Raw genomic sequence first — 21,138 nt, 5'->3', positions numbered from 1 at the left:
AGTGTTACGTTGGATTCCTTTTTCTTTTTTGAGTGTATATCTATTATAGGTCTCTGGTTTGTTGTTGCCATGTGTTGTTGTATATAGAAATCTCTCTATATACATGATAGCTTTAAATTGCAATTAAATTAAAATCAAAATTTCAATTGCATTAAAAAAAACCCTGCATTTGTATTCCCTTCCCCTTGTGATTACTGTTTCTGACAGCATGCTTTGCAGCTAGCTGTTTTGAGTGTCTCTTAACTGCTGGTTGTGGTTATAGATTATTTTGCCACTTTCGTCCCTTTACCTGTCTACTAGCTTTGTATGGGGATGATTACCTACCTCTACTGTATGTTTGCCTTTACTGATGAGCTTTTTCATTTCATAATTTTACTGTTTCTAGTTGTCGCCGCCTTTTTTTTTTTTGCCTAGAGAAGTTTCTTTAGCATTTGTTGTAAAGCAGTTTTGGTGGTGCTGAACTGTTAGCTTTTGCTTGTCTCTAAAGCTTGATGTTTCCATCAAATCTGAATGAGAGCCTTGCTGGGTAGAGTATTCTTGGTTGTAGATTTTTTTCCTTTAAACGTATCATGCCATCCCTCTGGCCTGCAGAGTTTCTACTGAAAAATCAGCTATAGCTATAAAAGAGTTCCTGTATATGTTACTTTTTGCTTTTTACTTTGCTGCTTTTACTGCTCTCTATCTTTTTCTCATTTTAATTACTGTGTGTCTTGATGTGTTCCTCTCTGGCTAATCCTGTGTGGGACTCTGTGCTTCTTAGATTTAGGTGACTACTTCCTTTCCAGTGTTACGTCTTCACGTATGTCCTCAACCCTGTTCTCTCTCTCTCCTCTTTATGGAACCTCTATAATGTGACTATTATTGCACTTGACCTTACCCCAGAGATCTTTTATACTGTGCTCATTTCTTTTAATTCTTTTCTCTCTCTTTTTTTTTCTGTTCTGCAGCAGTGATTTCCGCTACTCTGTCTTCCAACTCACTAATTCATTCCTTTGTATCATTTATTCTGCTGTTGAATCCTTCTAGTGTATTTTTTCATTTCAGTTATTTTATTTTTCATCTCTGTTTGGTTTTTCTTTGTATTTTCTAACTCCGTTAAAAACTTCTAGTTTCTCATTCTGTGCGTCCATTCTTGTCCTGAGTCGTCTGACCATCTTTATGACCGTTTTCCTGAACTATTTCTAGGGCAGATTGCCTGTTTCAGGTTTACTTAGTTCTTCTTCTGGGGTTTTATTTAGCTTCTTCATTTGGAACATATTTCTCTGCCACTTTATTTTGGCTAAGTTACTATTTGTATCTTTATGTATGTAGTAGGTTGGGTGCATTTTTCAGCCTTGGAGAAGTGGCCCTCTATAGGAGACATTCTGTGCGTCCCAGCAGTGCATGCCCCAAGCTCTACACTCTAGGGGTTCCCCCTCGCGAGGGCTGCATGGGCTCTTTCTCTTGGGGCAGGTTGATTGTGTGGGCAGTCTGCTAGGCTTGCTTGACTCCTGGCCTAGTTGGTTGCCAAGCCCTGCCTTTTGTGGAGGCTGTTGACTATAGTTGGTAGGACCTGGTTAAGATGCAACTTTCTGCAGAATGCCAGGATGCCTCAGGGCTAGTGCTGGCCCCACGGGGCTGGACTCAGGGCTCGGAAGACTTCGGGTTTGTTTCCTCCCCACTGTTGGGTGACACCAGGCCCTGGAGTTAGTGCTGGGTTTCTGGCAGGCAGAGCCGGGTCCTAGAGTCTGGTAGCAATGCCTGGGCATCCCAGAGCTGGTGTCAAGTTGCTGGTGATGAGGGAACAGTTCCTGACACCATTGGTGTAGGGCCCGGGGTGGCTCAAAGCTTTTGTTGGCCTGCTGGTGGGCAGAAGCAGGACTCAGATGGTCCCAGAGTGCATGGCTTGCGGTGGGCTGTCGGGGTCTGCAGGCTGCAGGTCTGTGGTTTCCTAATGTCTGCGGTCTGCCCCCTGGTATGTGGAATTGAGTGTTCGCCCTTTAGTGGCCAGGGCTGTTTCTAGAGTCATGTCTAGAGGGGGCTGTGGGCTCAGGAAGTCTTCAGGCAGTCTGGCTGCTGATGGCTGGGGCTGTGTCTGCCCAGTTAGTCACTTGGCCTGAGGCCTCTCTCCCAGCACTTGTACCTGTAGGCTGAGTGGTGCCAGGTCTTGGCACTAATAAGCTAAAGGAAGGACTCCACACTGATGCCCATCCATGCGGTAGAAGGGGCTCCCAAGAGTGACTGTCACAAGGATCAGTGCCCATGGGTGAGCTGCAGTTGCCCCTTGGCACTCTTGGGAGACCTTTCAACACTAACACATAGGTCTGGCTCTGCCTCTTATGAAATTGCTGCTTTTACTCTGGGTCTCAGTGCCTGTGAGATTGTGTGTCCTCCCTTTACAAGTGAAATGTCTATTTCCACTAGTCCTTTGGGACTCCTGAAGTTAGGCCCTGCTGGCCTTCACAGCTGAATGCTCGGGGGGCCGTGTTCCTGGTACAGGACTCCTGGGCGGGGGAGCCCAGCGTGTGTGGGCCTGTGACTCTCACGCACGTGGCAGAACTCCTGTAATACAGTCATTCTCCAGCTTGTGTGTTGCCCACCCCGACTGACTGTGTCCTGAGCTTGCCTCTTCCGCCCGTCTCGCTGCGCTTCCCCCTTTATGTCTTTAATGGTGAAAGATCTTCTCTGCTTGGTTTAGGTCTTGATCATCAATGGCTGTTCTGCAGATAGTTGTGATTCTGGTGTGCTGGGAGAGCAGGTGAGCTCAGGGTCTTTCTAGTCCACTGTCTTGGCCGGTCTGCATCCTTTTCAAAATTGTGATGCAGTATTTCACTGTATTTATTTATATAACCCAGCTGTTGCTGATGGATACTTGGGGTCTTTCCAGTTGTCTACTATCTAACTCAGAGGGTATCTGTATAGTTTGAGAGGTACTAATGGTTAGGCCCCAGGATATCTGTGTGACCTTGATTAGACCAGCACCTTTACTTCTCTGTGCCTGTTTCTGTATCTTGTAGAAGAGGGAAGTGTAGTTCACAGGATTGCTGAGAAGATTTAATGCGTTAATGGTATAATGTCTTCAGAATAGTGCCTGGCACAGTTAAGTGTCAACTCTTTGCTGTTATTCAATATGTCATTTTGTAATGTGGAAATATATTTATAGGATGTAAATGTACTTCAAAAAAAATTTTTTAAGCCGCTTTAAAGATGCATTCTTGGTAAAACTATGAAGAGTCCCCAAACAGAGGCTAACAGCCAACTCAGATTCTAAAGTTATTAATGAAGAGACAATCATGGGACTCTTGTGACTTCAGTGATACAAGAAGTTCCATTTCAGCAGCTCAGGGGTTGTTCTAGCCTGTGAGTAACTGTGATCTTGTGTAATAATCAGGGCAAGACTCTGTGTTAAAAATTTCATGGCTGGTTAGATACTTACACTCCGACTGAAAACACTGCAAGGTGTGGCGTCTGAGGTACAAGGTGATTAGCGTTTATTCTAATGTTAGAATAGAACAGAAGTGATTTTGCTGTTCAAATTCAGTTTTAAAGGCTGTTGCCAAATTGCTCTTTGCAGGTAGAACAGCAGTATAATTTCTCACCTGAGGTATATGAGATGGATCCATTTTTATGTTTCCTAAGTCCCCTCTTGAAATACGTAAATCTGGACATTGATAATATACGACTGAGGCCCATGGAGTTGTTACTGAGCAAGGAGAACTTTCAAGTTAAATTTTTTTTCCTCTGAAATTTTTCAGTGATCCTAAATCTTGCTTTTTATTTTTTATTAGCATGAAATCTTGATGATAAACTGATCATAGCAATAATATATGTGTGAGTGTTTAACTACTTTAAACCATAGAATTTTATTATGAACTTCTAGAATCTTTTGCCTACTCTTGGATGAAAACATAGTCTTTTAAATTTTGGTTCAGCAGTGATACCATTTGTTAGTTTATTATATTTGCATGTAAGGAAGTCTTTCATTAATTTTATGATCATAAAAAGTCAAGAAATGGGGAATTTATTAGGTTACCATATAAGTGCTATGCGCAGATGCTCAGTCGTGTCTGACTGTTTGCAACCCCATAGACTGTAGCCCGCCAGCCTCCTCTGTCTGTGGGATTTTGGGGGCAAAAATACTGGAGTGGGTTGCCATTTCCTCCTCCAGGGTACATGTGCTCATTATTCCACCTATGTGAAGTCAGGATAGCTGTATTGGATATTTTAAGTACTGGTGACTTACTCCACGTCTATGATGTTTACATGTACAGAAGGCACCCACACTCTTCACGGCTCGTTTCATAAACTGGTGAAGAAAGGTACTTTGTTCTAATTGACATAGGACCATGCTCTTTGAGCCTGTTGCTAATATTAGAAAGATGTTAATCACTTTGTGCCTCTGACGCCACACCTTGCAGTGCTTTGGAGTTGGAGTGTAAGTATCTAACCAGCCATGAAATTTGTGAGGCTCTGGGGCCGGCCCTGATTGTTACTCAAGATCATAGTTACTCACAGGCTGAAACAACCCCTAAGCTGCTGAAATGGAACTTTTTGTATTTCCAAAGTCACAAAAGTTCCATGACTCTCTTAAGTAATACTTTTAGAATTTGAACTGGCTGTTAGCCTCTGTTTTGGGACTCTATATGAATGCAATTTAAAGTGGCTTATAAATGTTTTTGAAGGCGGGCAATTCATGGACCCTTTTTAGAGTTGGCTGAAAACTGTAGCCACCTCTCTCCAGGGAAATATGCCCGCAATTTGTGAGATTTGTGAATATATATGGAATTTTATTGTTAGTACACTCATTGCACTTAGTACATCTTAAACCACGCATGGATGAAGGACATTTTTGAAGAGGAGATTTTGTTTTTCCTGTCGCTGTTCCAAAAGGTAATCAGCACATCAGCTTAATTACACTGCAGGTTGCATATTTGAAATTTTTCGCGTAAAGGCATTTGAAAGACTGGTGGTACGGAACTAATTCTGATTGATAGAGCTGCAAAGACAGGTATTAAACTAAGCAACATAACTTCCCAAAGCTACCTCCTTTTCCAGGGAAAATGGCCAAGACATGTTGGTCAAAAACTTAAGGTTTCCCCCCCCCCCAGGAGAATTTCTTGACAAGAACTTCATTAGTATGAGAGAGTTCTTAGAAATCCAGAGCGTCTACCTTAAATCCCTGCTTTAACATACTTCCCTGTGGAATTTGTCAGATAAATTTATCTCTGAATTTACCTTAGCTAAATTTTAGAGTTTTACGGCAGATACTGTAACTGAGTTACCCCTTAATGGGTTTCAACAAAATAGTTATGTGACTGGATGGTGCACACTACCAAAATTATAGCGATTGATTGGGTTCTTGGGGAGACTTTGCCCAAGAATGGTCTGATTTTCACATTCTGACAAATCATTCCACGTGTGGAAGAGACGTTCCTGTTCAGTCACCAATGAGCTGATGTCTCAACATTTGCTATACTTTTCAAAAGCTATAATTTTTACGGTCCAAATCTTTGCCACTAGGGGTTTAGTTTCTTAAGTAGCCTTAAAAATTAAGTCCCATAACAAATTTTTGGTATGTTTTAGATAATAACTTTCATTTTTCTTCCTCATTCAATCTGCTTATCAGTCACTTGCATGGTGCTTGGGTTTGACCTAGTTGGCTGGCAACTTGTTCTAGTGAAATTAAGATGTAAAACATGGTGGAATTATTTCCTGGCATTATTAACAGTTTTCTGAAATCTGGTTACTGTTTTGAGGCACGCATTCATCAAAGCCTGGAACCGTTTGGAATGCACGCATTGCAAGCATTTTCTCTGTTTCCACCCTATGTGTTAACAGGTTACCTACAACTTAGGGGAACAAAACAATGTGTGCTTTGCTGGAATGATGGATAGCGAACTGAACGAGCCAACAAGTTGAGGGAGTCTCAGGACAAGGTCCAGGAGTCAGGGGCTGTTGGATGCTGGCTTTATTTTCCACAGCCCAGCATTCCGATGTGATACAGTAGCAAGAGAGAAAAGGAAACTGGGCCAGAGATTAGAGTGCAGGGAGGATGTCCTCTTAATAGATTTTTATAAGGCTCTACGGAGAGGTTGTCTGAGGCAGTTTGACCCAAAATGAATCCTCCACCATTGCTATTAGTTATAATTGAGGGCACGCACTTCCCCTCTCTTTAGACTTCCCCAATATTTGAGGAGTCTTCACCCTTAGATGGAATTTTGTTTGATTAGTACATTTATATTAATAGACTATGTATTTAATAGCAGCCAATTCAGAGCCTTCTAAAGTACATTCTAAAACAATGAGTTTTTTTTTTTTTCCCTACTGGCAGTTGCTCAGGAAAAAAATCCAACCAACCAACTACAGGTTATATTTTGAGATGGCTGATCTCTGTGCTCTGGATTCCTTAAGTGAAATACGCTTTACTCATAAGAAATATTACAGATAGAATCCCATTTACAACTGGAATTCCTACAGAGATTTGTGCACCATGGCTGTCACCCTCTTTTAATAATTATCTGATTGCATACTGCACTCAGTAATGTCTGACTCTGTGCAGCCCCAAGGACTGTAGCCCGCCAGGCTCCTCTGTCCATGGGATTTCCCAGGCAAGAATACTGGAGTGAGTTGCCATTTCCTTTTCCAGATTATCTGATTACTCCTCCACAATTAGTATAATGGTTGCAATAAAAGATAGAAAATAATGACTTTTGAGCTGGAAGAGACCTGAGAAATAATCAGTTAATCCTAATTACTCCCCCAAGCAAGGTTTCAATCTAAGAGCCTCCTCCTGTCTTAGACCCCATCTCCCAGTCAAAGCTTAAGTCTCTGAGTAGGACCTTATGTTTTCTGCCTTCCATGCTTGGAGAACTGAGCTAAAAACTCTCAGCACTGATACTCTGTTGCCTGCTTTGCTGCTGCTAAGTCACTTCGACTCTGTGCGACCCCATAGATGGCAGCCCATCAGGCTCCCCTGTCCCTGGGATTCTCCAGGCGAGAACACTGGAGTGGGTTGCCATTTCCTTCTCCAATGCATGAAAGTGAAAGATGAAAGTGAAAGATGAAAGTGAAAGATGAAAGTGAAGTTGCTCAGTCGTGTCTGACTCTTAGCGACCTCATGGACTGCAGCCTACCAGGCTCCTCTGTCCAAGGGATTTTCCAGGCAAGAGTTGCCCGCTTTAAATCCACCTAAACTCTGATCATCTCCAGAAACCAGCCAGAGTTATATCAGGAGGGAAGGAGAAGGGAAGATGGAAAGGGAACCTGCCATGTTCGTCCATCAAGTTCAAGATTTGGTGACTTGCTGTGAAAAGAGCCTGGCGTGCTGCAGTTCATGGGGTCGCAACGAGTCGGACATGACTGAGCAACTGCACTGAACTGAACTGTGAAGAGTCAGCCTTGCTTCTCTTATCTCTAGGTCTCTCCTACCTGTGCACTTGACCTCACCTTTCTCCGGATCCTCTTGCTCCATCAGAATCTTTGTGTGTGTGTGGGTGGCGGGAGTGGGGGGCGGTCGGGTGGCGGGTATCTTCAAATTCTCCATGATAGTTGATTCCTTCTCGTTAGATCTGCAAACAGGATCAGTTTTCCCTTAACAAAAATGTTCCCTAGGCTATGTCTCTCCTTAAGGTCACCATCCATTTCTTTCTCTTTAGGATTTTTAAAAATAATCCGTTATTAGAAGATATTATATTTAAATACTGTGTGATATCACTTATACACAATTTAAAAGCAATATGAATGAATGCACGTGCAAAACAGAAACAAGCAGATTCAGGGGCTTCACTGGTGGCTCACTGATGAAGAGCCTGCCAGCCAGTGCAGGAGATGTAGGTTCAATCCTTGGGTCAGGATGGTCCCCTGGAGGAGGAAGTGGCAACCCACTCCACTATTCTTGCCTGGAGAATTGCATGGATGGGGGAGCCTGGCAAGCTACAGTCCAAGGGGTCACGAAGAAGCAGACACAGCTTAGCAACTACACAGATATTTAAATATGGAAAAGGATATTTAAATATCTTAAACTGAAGGACAGTATGAGCTCAGCTCAGTTCAGTCGCTCAGTCGTGTCCCACTCTTTGTGACCCCAGGGACTGCAGCACACCAGGGTTCCCTGTTCATCACCAACTCTCAGAGCTTGCTCAAACTCACGTCCATTGAGTCGGTGACGCTATTCAACCATCTCATCTTCTGTCATCCCCTTCTCCTCCCACCTTCGATCTTTCCCGGCACCAGGGTCTTTTCCAGTGAGTCAGTTCTTCACATCAAGTAGCCAAAGTATCAGAGCTTCAGCTTCAGCATCAGTCCTTCCAATAAGTATTCAGAACTGATTTCCTTTAGGATTGACTCGTTGGATCTCTTTGCAGTCCAAGGGACTCTCAAGAGTCTTCTTCAACACCACAGTTCAAAAGCATCAATTCTTTGGTGCTCAGCTTTCTTTACAGTCCAACTCTAACATCCATACATGACTACCGGAAAAACCATAGCTTTGACTAGATGGACCTTTGTTGGCAAAGTAATGTTCCTGCTTTTTAACACACTGTCTAGGTTGATCATAGCTTTTCTTCCAAGGAGCAAGTGTCTTTTCATTCCATGGCTGCAGTCACCATTTGCAGTGATTTTGGAGCCCCCTAAAATAAAGTCTGTCACTGTTTCCCACTATTTCCCCATCTATTTGCCATGAAGTAATGGGACTGGATGCCATGATCTTAGTTTTCTGAATGTTGAGTTTTAAGCCAACTTTTTCACTCTCCTCTTTCACTTTCATCAAGGAGGTTCTTTATTAGTTCTTTGCTTTCTGCCATAAGGGTGGTGTCATCTGAGTATCTGAGGTTATTGATATTTCTCCCAGCAGTCTTGATTTCAGCCCAGCATTTTGCATGGTATACTCTGCATATAAGTTAAAGAAGCAGGGTGACAATATACAGCCTTAATGTACCCCTTTCCCTTTGGAACCAGGCTGTTGTTCCATGTCCAGTTCTAACTGTTGCTTTCTGACCTGCATATAGATTTCTCAGAAGGCAGGTCAGGTGGTCGGTATTCCTGTCTCTTTTAGAATTTTCCACAGTTTGTTGTGATCCACAAAGTCAAAGGCTTTGGCACAGCCAATAAAACAAAGGTAGATGTTTTTTTGGAACTCTCTTGCTTTCTTGATGACAGTATGAGATAATGTTTTATTAAATACCAAAATGTGTACATTGTAAGTTCAGCCTGATAGTGAAAAATATTAAAATATAGTCACTGTGAAAAAATGTGATTTTGACACATTTATAGCTCTCGTAAGTATTATAGTTTTTGAGAGAGACTGAAATTAGAGGTCTGTTTGGGAGTGACACTGAAGGAATTTTTACATTGGAAAGAAGTATGATCTATATGACTAGAATCTAGGCTTTTATGATTATGTGGTATATTTTATAATTCTGTGATATGGAAACATATTTTTCTGCTTTTTTGAAAATCAAATAAAAATATGACTTTCAAAAAAGGGCAAATAAAGACACAGGTAATTCTTATGTCAGTTATTCTGTCTTCAACAACGTCTAATAGAATTTCCTCCTCATTGTTGATGGAAAATATTTCTGTATGTAATATTAATGATATCTATAAATGTGACTACTCAGTAGTGTCTTTGGAAATAATATAATCAGTTCCGTCTTTGCAGTATAGAACCTGTGTTGATATCTCAGCATACATACATACATACAGACAGGCAGACATGTATTTTGACAGCTCATTTCTCCACTCCAAGACCAAAAGTCTCAACTACCACACCACAATACCACTCGCAACCGCTGTGGGAAAAAAAGAGTCATTTGGGTATTTTTTATTGGTGGTGGTTTGTCTGAGGAACGGAAAAAACATCAGTCCTTTAAGAGCTGAATGATTTCTAGAGCTTTTCCTTGGGCATGAAATTCACGTTGATGTGCACGTTTGCATTTATGGGGAGAACGGGTGGCGTGTGGGCCAGGAGCAGCGAGCTGGGCCCTGAGCTTGGCTCTGACCGGTCCCAGCTCCAGATGCCTGCGGCTGAAGAGAGCAGAGGGCCAGAGGGGGTGACATGCAGTGACGACACGCGGCACGCAGGCATGATCTAACTCCCGCAGCCTCTCCTGTCTGCTCACAGCCTTTAGCTTAGTTTTGTCCTGTCTTCACTTGGGATTTTTAGCTGTTATCTGAGAGTTGAAGAAAAAGCTTGGAATTGGAAAAAGGAAAGGCTGATAATGGGAAAATGCAGCAATAGGTTGAAAACTGTGATGCTTGAGGAAATATGTCCTTACACATCACTCACAAATATGGAACCGCTGCTTTCGGTTCTGCACTGGCCTGGGGCCACACCAGCGCTTTGCCACTCTGGCCTGTGAATGAGAGAGTGTGGAAGGAACCACCTGGCCTCTGGGTGCTTGGGTGGCGTTTGCATTGGCAGGGTCTCCTGATACAGCCTTTCCTTCCCAAACATGGCTTTCTGGACTTGCCTCCCCTTCTCTTTTGTCCCAAGTTCTCTCGATGTTGTGGTTTCTATAATCATGGCATATTGATTGATTTCTATAATCATGGCATAATCCAGGCATCTGCCTCAAGAGTATGATTGGATAAGCATCAACCAAGTGAAATGTGTTTTTGTCAGAGAAGATACAGTTTCTTTCAGGGACTAGGGCCAGGGATTACAAGCCTTACAAAGGAGAATATAGTTTCTGGAAAGCGCACTGGACTGGGAGTCAAGAGACATGTCTATCTCTATCAGAGCAAACCTGCAGGACTTCCCTGCTGGTCCAGGGGCTGAGACCCTGCGCAGGGGCCCCAGATTCAATCCATGGCCAGGGAGCTAGGTCCCCTCTGCTGCATCTAGGACTTGGCACAAATTAACAAATACTTGAAAAAGAAGCAGTTGTAATAGTCTGTTAGAGATGAGGGATGTTTGGGCTAAGGTGGTAGCAGTGGAGATGAAGAAATATTTTTTAAAAAAGAACTAACTAGTAAGATTGTGGCCTTGGTTAAGGTATTTGTCCTGTCTGTACTATGGCCTCCTATCTGAAAAAATGGCATGTGCGGTCCCTTTGAGAACTAATGTAAAGCATCGTAGAAAGCACGTTTCTATTTTTGGTTTAGAGGCAGTTGGCATGATTTATGTTCCCTGAATGCCTTCGAAGAAGAATCTGAGATCCTGGAGCTGGAAGGCATCTAAGAGAGTCTTGTACTTTTTCAGCCTCTGGAATAAACCCAGGCACTCTGATTTTCCCTGTTGTTATCACCTAAATAAGAGACCTGGACATTTCCAAAGAGATACAGTGTTTAGGACGACAAGGAAGTTGAATCAGAATTTCTTTTCCCTCTCATCACTTGAGACAAGTTTGCACAGTGAGATGCCGTCTAGAAGGGCTAGCCTGCTAGTCAGAGTGAGGCGGGAGGACCATAGGGAGTGCGCGAGCAAGCATGCATGTGTGTGTGTGAGTTTGCACATGTACCTGTGTGTGTGTGGACAGCCACTCCTGATTTTTAAACACCAGTTGGGCCCATTGAAGTATGCCTGTCAGTGGCAGAGAGCCGTGGTTGTCATTGGACAGTGTCTCATTGAAAGCACGTTTGTGTTATTAAGAATTCGCCAATTTACAGAATAAAACATAGTCACGGAAGATAGAATTTAGCTGTTCCTTTCCGGTTTATCAGGTATACAGTCCTCCTTCCAACAGGCCTCCCTCTTTCTGCATACCTGTTCCTCGGACATTCTCCTTAAAAAGCATTTCTTTCCTCAGATGACGAATTCTTACAAGTTTTCTATTCTTATGTACTAAAGTTTATTTTAAAGCTCTTTTAATGTTGGCTGGTGTGTCTTCTACACCCCCCCAGCAGAAACATTGTGTTAACCAAAACATGCATTTGGTTCCATAAGAGCTTATGGAAAAACCTGAATGAACATTTTGATCAACCCAATACTTGTCTGGCATATTCCTTTAACTTGTCTTCCAGTGTTTGGCTCTGTTTCCCACAAAGAACTTGACCCATAGCCTCTCGCATTTCATTGTTTATAGGAGGAATGGTTGATCAGTTTGATCAGTGTTCTTCTTGTAATACCTTTCATATTACTCAGGTGAAAACAGTGTCTTGGGACTTCACTGGCGGTCCAGTGGCAGATACTCTGGGCTCCCAGCGCAGGGGAACTGGGTTCCATCCCTGGTCAGGGGACTAGATCCCGCATGCTGCAATTAAGAGTTCGCATGCCACAACTAAAAATCCCACGTGCTGCAACTAAGGCCCAGTGCAGCCACAAAAATAAACGTTGAAAAAAGAAAGAAAGAACATAGTCTCTTTAAAAAACAAAAACAAAAACTCTTTTGTCACTGTATCTCTGGAAGTTTTATCATGGACTTTGTTTTTCAGTGCTCTGATAATTATAGCTCCTTTCCCCTGTACTCTCTCTAGCCTGTATACTTAAAAATAATAATAATAATAACATTTTGTACTGTTGTTGTTGTTGTTCAGTTGCTCTGTCGTGTCCAACTCTTTGCGACCCCATGGACTGCAGCACACCAGGCTTTCCTGTCCTTCACTATCTCCTGGAGTTGGCTCAAATTCATGTGCATTGAGTTGGTGATGCCATCCAACCATCTCATCCTCTGCTGCCCCCTTCTCCTTTTCTCTTCAGTCTTTCTCAGCATCAGAGGTTTTTCCAGAGAGTTGGCTCTTTGCATCAGGTGGCCAAAGTATTGGCGTTTCAGCTTCAGCATCAATGAATATTCAGGGTTGATTTCCTTTAGGATTGACTGGTTTAATCTCCTTGCAGTCCAGAGGGCTGTCAAGAGTCTTCTCCAGCACCACAGTTCAAAAGCATCAGTTCTTCGGTGCTCAGCCCTCTATATGATCCAACTCTCACATCCATACGTGACTACTGGAAAAACCCTAGCTTTGACTATTCAGACCTTCGTTGTCAAAATAATATGTCTACTTTTTAATACACTGTCTTGGTTTGTCATAGCTCTCCTTCCAAGGAACGTCTTTTAATTTCATGACTGCAGTGATTTTGGAACCCAAGAAAATAAAATCTGTCACTGTTTCTACTTTTCTCCCTTGCATGTGCCACGCAGTGATGGGACCAGACACCATGATCATAATTTTTTGAGTGTTGAGTTTCAAGCCAGCTTTTTCACACACTCCTCTTTCACCCTCATCAAGAGACTTTTTAGTTCCTCTTCACTTCTGCCTTTATAGTGGTCTCATCTGCATATCTGAAGTTATTGATATTTCTCCCAGCAATCTTGATTCCAGCTTGCGCTTCATCCAGCCTGGTATTTTGCATGGTGTATTCAGCATATAAGTCAAATAAGCAGGGTGGCCATATATAGCCTTGATGTATACTCCTTTCCCAGTTTTGAACCAGTTAGTTGTTCCATGTCCAGTTCCAACTGTTACTTCTTGACTCACAAGGTTTTCAGGAGACAGGTAAGGTGGTGGTCTGGTACTCCCATCTCTGTACTCAGTCCTTTTCTGGGCTGATGAAACTGAGGAGATAATACTAATATCTTACTGCTTTTGTCAGAGTTAGCTCCACACAACTGGATACTATTCTCTGTATGTTCTGTGACCTCAGTATCTTTTTTCTCTTTACTGACTCTGTTGGAATCTGACTTTCTTTGTATTTTATCTACATAATTCATTTTTCATTGATAAATAATACTGCTGCTTTTCATTGATAAGTGTGCTGTGCTTTACTTACACTAAGTAAACGCTGTCTTGTTTTTGATGGATCATTTCTATCTGATTTGTTAAGGTTACTTGGAATTCTATTTTTATATTTATTTTTCAGGGAAGTTAGAAACCTTAACTTAGTTTGTAGCCATGAAATGACTGAGAATGTTTTAAATTCCATTATGAGAGTCACTGATTTAAAAAAGTTGTTATTATTGGACCCAGCAGTCAGGGTACTGTGCTATAACTCCCCTAAGTTATGTCAGGCTATTTATTTTAGTCACTATTAACTAAAGATTTTTCTGTTTCTTGGTGTTTTTAAACACCACAACCATTGATAATCGTAGTTGATTGCTTGAAACTAGATTTGGATGGTTTAGAATAATAATCTAGGGGGTTGTGGTTGGTGGTAGTAGAATAAACTCAATAATTTTTGAATTTATTCATGTAGCTTTGGAGGCATCATTTTATATTTTTAGTAGCAAAATGAGAGAAAAATATAAGAAAGGCTTTGGATTGAGCTTAAATGTCTATTTTGTAGATATTTTGCTTAGTGCTGGACTTTGAGAATGTCTATGCTTTGATTTGAATTTAATCATATCCTATTTAATATGTATTTTTTTTGTTATTGTCATTACAGGTTTCAGAAGGTGACAATGAAATGTGAAGAAGTTACATTTCTGCTGTGATCCTTGAAAATTAGTGGCTGCCTACCAAGTTTTCATGAAAATTAAATATGACTTAGGAGCATTTGATTTATGAAGGCTTATGATGTCATCCGTTGCGACAGAGAGCAAAATCCAGAGGGCGGTGAGCCTGCAGGGAGTTGACCCAGAAACATGCATGATTGTATTTAAAAACCACTGGGCGCAGGTAATGTTGGCGTTTCACCCTCTCTGCTGGTTAGGTCGTCTTAGAGGCTTCTATTGGGCTGATCCGTGGGTCCCTACCTGTGTGACAAGTAACTAGGCTTCCAGAAACATAGGGAGGAAACCTTTTTAGGTAGGAAGAAAAGCAAATTTCTCTTCTTGCTTTCCTAGAATAGGTAGCTATTTAAAAACCTTGCTTTTCATGAAAGCAATTACAGGACATGAATGTTCCCCAGATATTTTTGGAGGAGCAGCAGTTGGGCTTCAAGTGACTTGTGTATCACTTTGCAATACACTCGACTGTGAGTACATCCTCTTTCTTTCCCTTCAGTCCTTAAACTCTAACAATACTGAAAGACATATTGATTAAGTATTTGCCAAGTGCTGTCCTGAATACCACAAATGCCTTGTATCATTTAGTCTTCTCCGCAAACTGGCAAGGTAGTTAGTTTTAGCTTCCTCATTTTACAGATGAGGGAATGGAAACTCGTTAGCTTGTTTGAGGTTATATGACTAGTGACTCTCCATTCAAGTACTTAGACCTTGGTCCCATGACTCCAAGACTAGTGTATTTGACCTCTATGCTCTACCACTTTTCAGGCTTGTGGTCCCTCTGTCATTTAAAGAAGGAAGGTAGCTAGAAGTATCTGAATTCATTACAAAGCTATTTATAAAAGATTTTTAAAAAATTATTATTATTCATTTTGACTTCTATGTGACTCTTCTTGGATCTACTTGTATGAATAATTAAGGGTTGAATGGTCAGGAAATTTACCAGCTTGCCCCTTCTCTCAGAGAGTTTACAAGGAGAAAAATAAATAAAATTGGCATTCTTTACTACTTGTCCACCATTACACTCCCAGGTGAACTGGTAAGTGGCTATTTATGTGACAGTTTTTTAATGACTACCCAATTCCTTCCTGTGGCTGGAAATAGCACATAAGTTAAAGCACTGAGCCTGTAGATTATAGCAGTTACAGGGACACAGTTTAGATCAAAAACAAAATTGATTCTGCTTCTGGGTCATTAACACTTTGTACTTTCTTGTCACTGTTCAGTGTAAAGCTTCTAAAATTCTTTTTATGCATTTCCCTTTCTCTGACTTTTAACTGTTAAAATCTTAATGGGTTTGCCCTGGATATTAAGGGCACATCTGCTTTAGCAATGGGAAGAAAGTAATCCAGGAGTTTTCCAGATAATTTGAGTAATTACCTTTGGCTTTGCACTTGAGTGCTGACGCATAGCACCTTTTGTTTGGTGGCACCAGTTCAGTCGCTAAGTCGTGTGCGACTCTTGTAACCCCTTGGACTGTAGCCTGCCAGACTCCTCTGTCCATGGGATTCTCCAGATAAGAATACTGAAGTGGATTGCCGTTTCCTTCTCCAGGGGATCTTCCTGACCCAGCAATTGAACCCTGGTCTCCTGCATTGCAGGCAGATTGTTAACTGACTAAGCTACAAGGGAACTCCGTTTCATTTAGTGCAGAAAAGTACTGAATTGAGGGTAAGGGCAAGTTTGTCAGAGGGACTGGAGTCTAGTTATTAAACATTTTCTTTTGTAAAGTGAGTGCACTCTTGGTCCAACTGTGTTTCAGCCATTTTTTTTACTTTGGCCAAATTTCTTACCTGTTAGTCTTGACTTTCCTTTTAAGTAAATCTGAAAAATGCCCTCAGTCTCTCCCTATTTCCCAAGGCTCTTGAGGGCCCAACTGTTACCTTTATAAATAAAAATACTGGTTAAATCAATTCATGTAGACATCAATGTAATTACAGTCATTGCTTGGTATCTATGGGGTATTGGTTCCAAGATACCAGCAGATAACAAAATATGGGATGCTCAAGTCCCTTATACAAAATGATGTTTCCATATCACCTAGGCACATCTGCATGTCCTCCAGATCATCTCTAGATTACTTATGATAACTAATACAATATAAATACTATGTGAATAATTGTAAATGCAATGTAAATAGTTGCCGGTGTGCCACAAATTCAAGTTACGCATTTTGGAACTTTCTGAAATTTTTTTCCAAATATGTTCCATCTGTGATTGGTTGAATTTGCAGAGGTGGAACCCACAGATACAGAGGACTGACTGTATTGTTAAATGATTTAGTGAGCCCAAACTTCAGCTCCCTCACTGTGGGCATCACAGGTGGGACACAGAGAAGTATAAGCCTTGGTCTGGGCTTTTCTTTTAAATTTCTTTTTAGCTGGAGGATAACTGCTTTACGGTGTTGTATTGCTTTCAGCTGTACAACAGCGTGAATCAGCCATAAGTTTACATATGTCCCCTTCCTCTTGCGCCTCCCTGCCGCCGCTCACCCCGTCCCACCCATTTAGATCGTCACAGAGCGCTGGGTCACGCTCCCTGTGTTACACAGGAGCTTCCTGCTAGCTACCTGTTTCACACATGGTGACGGATACGCTTCAGTGCCATCTCTCAGTTCGTCCCACCCTTTCCTTCCCCTTTGCCGTGTCTACAAGTCTCTTCTCTATGGCTGTATCTCTATTCCTGCCCTGCAAGTAGGTTCATCAGTACAATCTTTCTAGATTCTATATGCGTGCATTAATATATGCTATTTGTTTTTCTCTTTCTGACTTACTTCATTCTGTGCAACAGGCTTCAGGTTCATCCACCTCACTGGAACTGACTCAGATTAGTTCCTTTTTATGGCTGAGTAATACTCCAGTGTGTGTGTGTGTGTGTGTGTGTGTGTGTGTGTGTGTGTGTGTGTGTGTGTGTAGTACTACTTCTTTATCCATTCATCTGTTGATGGACATCTTGGTTGCTTCGTGTGTGTGTGTGTGTGTGTGTGTGTGTGTGTGTGTGTGGCACTACTTCTTTATGCATTCATCTGTTGATGGACATCTAGGTTGCTTCCATGCCCTGGCTATTGTAAATAGAGCTGTAATGACTATTTGGGGTACATGTGTCTTTTTGAATTATGGTTTTCTCAGGGTATATGCCCAGTAGTGGGACCCTTGGATCATATACTGGTTGTATTGCTAGTTTTATTTTTTTAAAGTAACTTCCATACTATTCTCCATAGTGATCAGTTCACATTCCAGTGCAGTAGGGTTCCCTTTTCTCCACATCCTCTCCAGCATTTATTGTTTGTAGATTTTTTGATGCTAGTCATTCAGATTGGTGTGAGGTGATAGCTCATTGTAGTTTTGATTTGCATTTCTCTCATAATGAGCAGTGTTGAGCATTGTGTGTGTGTGTGTACTGGCCGTCTGTATGTCTTCTCTGGATGTCTTTTTAGGCCTTCTGCCCAGTTTTTGATTGGGTTCTTTGTTTTTCTGATATTAAGCTGCATGAGTTGCTGGTAGAGATTAATCCTTTGTCAGTTGCTTCATTTACAATTATTTTCTCCCATTCTGAAGGTTGTCTTTTCATCTTGCTTATGGCTTTCTTTGCTATGCAAAAGCTTCCAAGTTTAATTAGGTCCCATTTGTTTATTTTTGTTTTTATTTCCATTACTCTAGGAGATGGGTCACAGAGAATCTTGCTGCAGCTTCTGTCACCGAGTGCACTGCCCATTTTCCTCTGAGAGTTTTATACTTCCTGGTCTTACAGTTAGGCCTTTAATCCATTTTGAGTTTATTTTAGTGTGTGGTGTTAGGAAGTGTTCTAATTTTGTTCTTGTACATGTAAGTGTCCAGTTTTCCCAGCACCACTTATTGAAGAGATTGTCTTTTCTCCATTATATTTTCTTGCCATCTTTGTCAAAGATAAGGCACCCGTAGGTGCCTGGGTTGATCCCTGGGCTTTCTGTCTTGTTCCGTTGGTCTGTATTTCTCTTTTGTGCCAGTACCATACTGTCTTGATGATTGTAGCTTTGTAGTATAGTGTGAAGTCAGAAAGGTTGATTCCTCCAGCTCTAGTTTCCTTTCTCAAGATTGCTTTTGCTTTTCAGGATCTTTTGTGTTTCCATAAATGTTGTGAACTTTTTTGTTTTGGTTCTGTGAAAAATGCCATTGGTAACTTGATAGGGGTTGTATTGAACCTATAGATGGTTTGGGGTAGTTTAATCATTTTCACAATATTGATTCTTTCAATCCAGCGAACATGGTATCTTTCCCCATCTGTTTCTGGCATCTTTGATTTCTTTTAAGAATGTCTTACAGCTTTCTGTATACAGGTCTTTTGTCTCCTTAATTAGGTTTATTCCTAGGTATTTTATTCTTCTTGTTGCAGTGGTGAGTGGGATTGATTCCTTAATCTCTCTTTCTGATTTCTTGTTGTTAGTGTAGAGGAATACAAAGGTTTTCTGTGTATTGATTTTGTATCCTGTGACTTTACTAAATTCACTGATGGGCTCTAGTAATTTTCTGATAGTATCTTTAGGATTTTCTATGTCTATTGTTGGTTCGTCTGCAAACAGTGAGAGTTTTACTTCTTTTCCAATCTGGATTCCTTTTATTTCTTTTTCTTCTCTGATCATGGCTGCTGCTGCTAAGTCGCTTCAGTTGTGTCTGACTGTGCGACCCCATAGACGGCCTCCCACCAGGCTCCCCCGTCCCTGGGATTCTCCAGGCAAGAATACTGGAGTGGGTTGCCATTTCCTTCTCCAGTGCATGAAAGTGAAAAGTGAAAGTGAAGTCGCTCAGTCGCGTCCAGCTCTTAGCAGCCTACCAGGCTCCTCCATCCATGGGATTTTTCCAGGCAAGAGTACTGGAGTGGGGTGCTATTGCCTTCTCTATCAACATGGCTAGGACTTCAAAAGCTGTGTTGAATAATAGTTGGGAGAGTGGGCATCCTTGTCCTATTCACAGTCTTAGAGAAAATGCTTTCATTTCTTCACCCCAGGTGGCACTAGTGATAAAGAACCTGCTTTCTGATGCAGGAGATGTAAGAGAGAGATGCAGGTTTGATTTCTGGGTTGGGAAGATCCCCTAGAGGAGGGCATGGCAGCTGCTCGAGTATTCTTGCCTGGAGAATACCATGGGTAAAGGAGCCTGGTGAGCTACAGTTCATCGGGTTGCAAAGAGTCAGACATGACTGAAGCGACTTAGCATGCACATACAGGAAAAATGATTGTTGTGGGTTGTCCTGCATAGCCTTTCTTATGTTGTGGAAGGTTTCTTCCGTGCCCATTTTCTGAAGAGGTTTTTTTTTTTAATCATAAATTGGTGTTGGATTTTGTCAGAAGTTTTTTCTGCATCTTTTGAGGTTATCATATGATTTTTATGTTTCAGTTTCTTAATATGGTTGTCACATTGATTTGCATACATTGAGGAATACTTGCATCCCTGGGATAAACCCCACTTGATCATGGTGTATGTGTTGCTGGCTTCTGTTTGCTAGTATTTTTTTTTTTTTGAGGCTTTTTTGCATTTGTGTTCATCAGTGATACTGGCTGATAATTTTCCTTTTCTGTGATATCCTTGTCTGGTTTTGGTATCAGGGTGCCAGTGACCTCATGGAATGACTTTGGAAGTGTTCCTCCCTCTACAATTTTTTGGAAGAGTTTGAGAAGGACAGGTGTTAGCGCTTTGCTAAACATTTGATAGAATTCACCTGTGAAGCCATTTGACCCTGGGATTTTTTTTAGGGGGGCAGATTTTTGATCACAGTTTTGAATTCAGTGCTTGTGATTGGTTTGCTCATGAGTTCTGTTTTCCTTTTCCAACCTTGGAAGATGGTACTTTCCTGAGAATTTGTGCCTTTCTTCCGGGTTGTTCATTTTATTGGCATATAGTTGCTTGCAGTAGTCTCTCGTGAGCCTTTGTATTTCTGCATTGTCTGTTGTAACCTTTCTTTTTTTCATTTATAATTTTGTTGATTTGAGTCCCCTTATTTTTTTACTTGATGAGTTTGGCTAATGGTTTGTCAATTTTTTTTTCTTCTCAAAGAACCAGTTTGTAATTTAATTGATTTTTTTATATTGTTTCTTTCATTTCTTTTTCATTTATTTCTGCTCTGACATTTATAATTTCTTTCCTTCTGCTAACTTTGGGGTTTTTTGGTTGTTCTTCTTTTTCTAGTTGCTTCAGGTATAATGTTGGATCGTCTATTTGATTTTTTTCTTGTTTCTTGAGGTAGGACTGTGTTGCTATAGACTTCCCTCTTAGAACTGCTTTTGCTGCATTCTGTAGGTTTTGGGTCATTGTGTTTTCATTGTCATTTGTTTCCAGGTATTTTTTTATTTCCTCTTTGATTTCTTCAGTGACCTCTTGGTTATCCAGAAGCATATTGTTACCCTCCATGTGTTTGTGTTTTTTACAGATTTTCCCCTGTAATTGATATCTAATCTCATAGTGTTGTGGCCAGAAAAGATGATTGATGATTTCAGTTTTCTTAAATTTACCAAGTCTTGATCTGTGACCCAAGTTGTGGTCTGTCCTGGAGAATGTTCTGTATGCATTTGAGAAAAAAGTATATTCTTTTTTATATTTGTTTATAAAAACTTTTATAAAAAAGTTTTATATTCTTTTAGAAAAAATTTTTATAAAAGTTTATTCTTTTGTATATACAGAAGATCTGTATTTGGTGCAGTGTGCTAAAGATATGTTAGGTCCATCTATCCTGATATGTCATTTTAGACTTGTGTTTCCTTATTAATTTTCTGTCCATTAGTGTAAGTGGGGTATTGAAATCCCCTACT

At 41.1% G+C, this 21,138-nt stretch overlaps 1 protein-coding gene across 4 annotated transcripts in view; it reads left to right on the top strand.

Annotated features, from left to right (window-relative positions):
- Positions 1–21,138, top strand: part of FHIP1A (FHF complex subunit HOOK interacting protein 1A) — a 312,856-nt gene that overhangs the window by 178,974 nt on the left and 112,744 nt on the right. For all 4 annotated transcript variants that reach the window (XM_027956239.3, XM_060400969.1, XM_042234932.2 and 1 more), the window contains one exon: positions 14,297–14,529. In XM_027956239.3, the coding sequence (XP_027812040.2) occupies positions 14,425–14,529 (105 nt within the window). In that variant the 5' untranslated portion in view covers positions 14,297–14,424. The remainder of the gene's footprint in view (positions 1–14,296; positions 14,530–21,138) is intronic.

The sequence above is a fragment of the Ovis aries genome, chromosome 17 (genome assembly GCF_016772045.2).
Source record: "Ovis aries strain OAR_USU_Benz2616 breed Rambouillet chromosome 17, ARS-UI_Ramb_v3.0, whole genome shotgun sequence".
Classification (NCBI taxonomy): domain Eukaryota; kingdom Metazoa; phylum Chordata; class Mammalia; order Artiodactyla; family Bovidae; genus Ovis; species Ovis aries.
The sequence above is the reverse complement of the archived record's forward strand: the minus strand, read 5'-3'. Positions and strand labels throughout refer to the sequence as shown.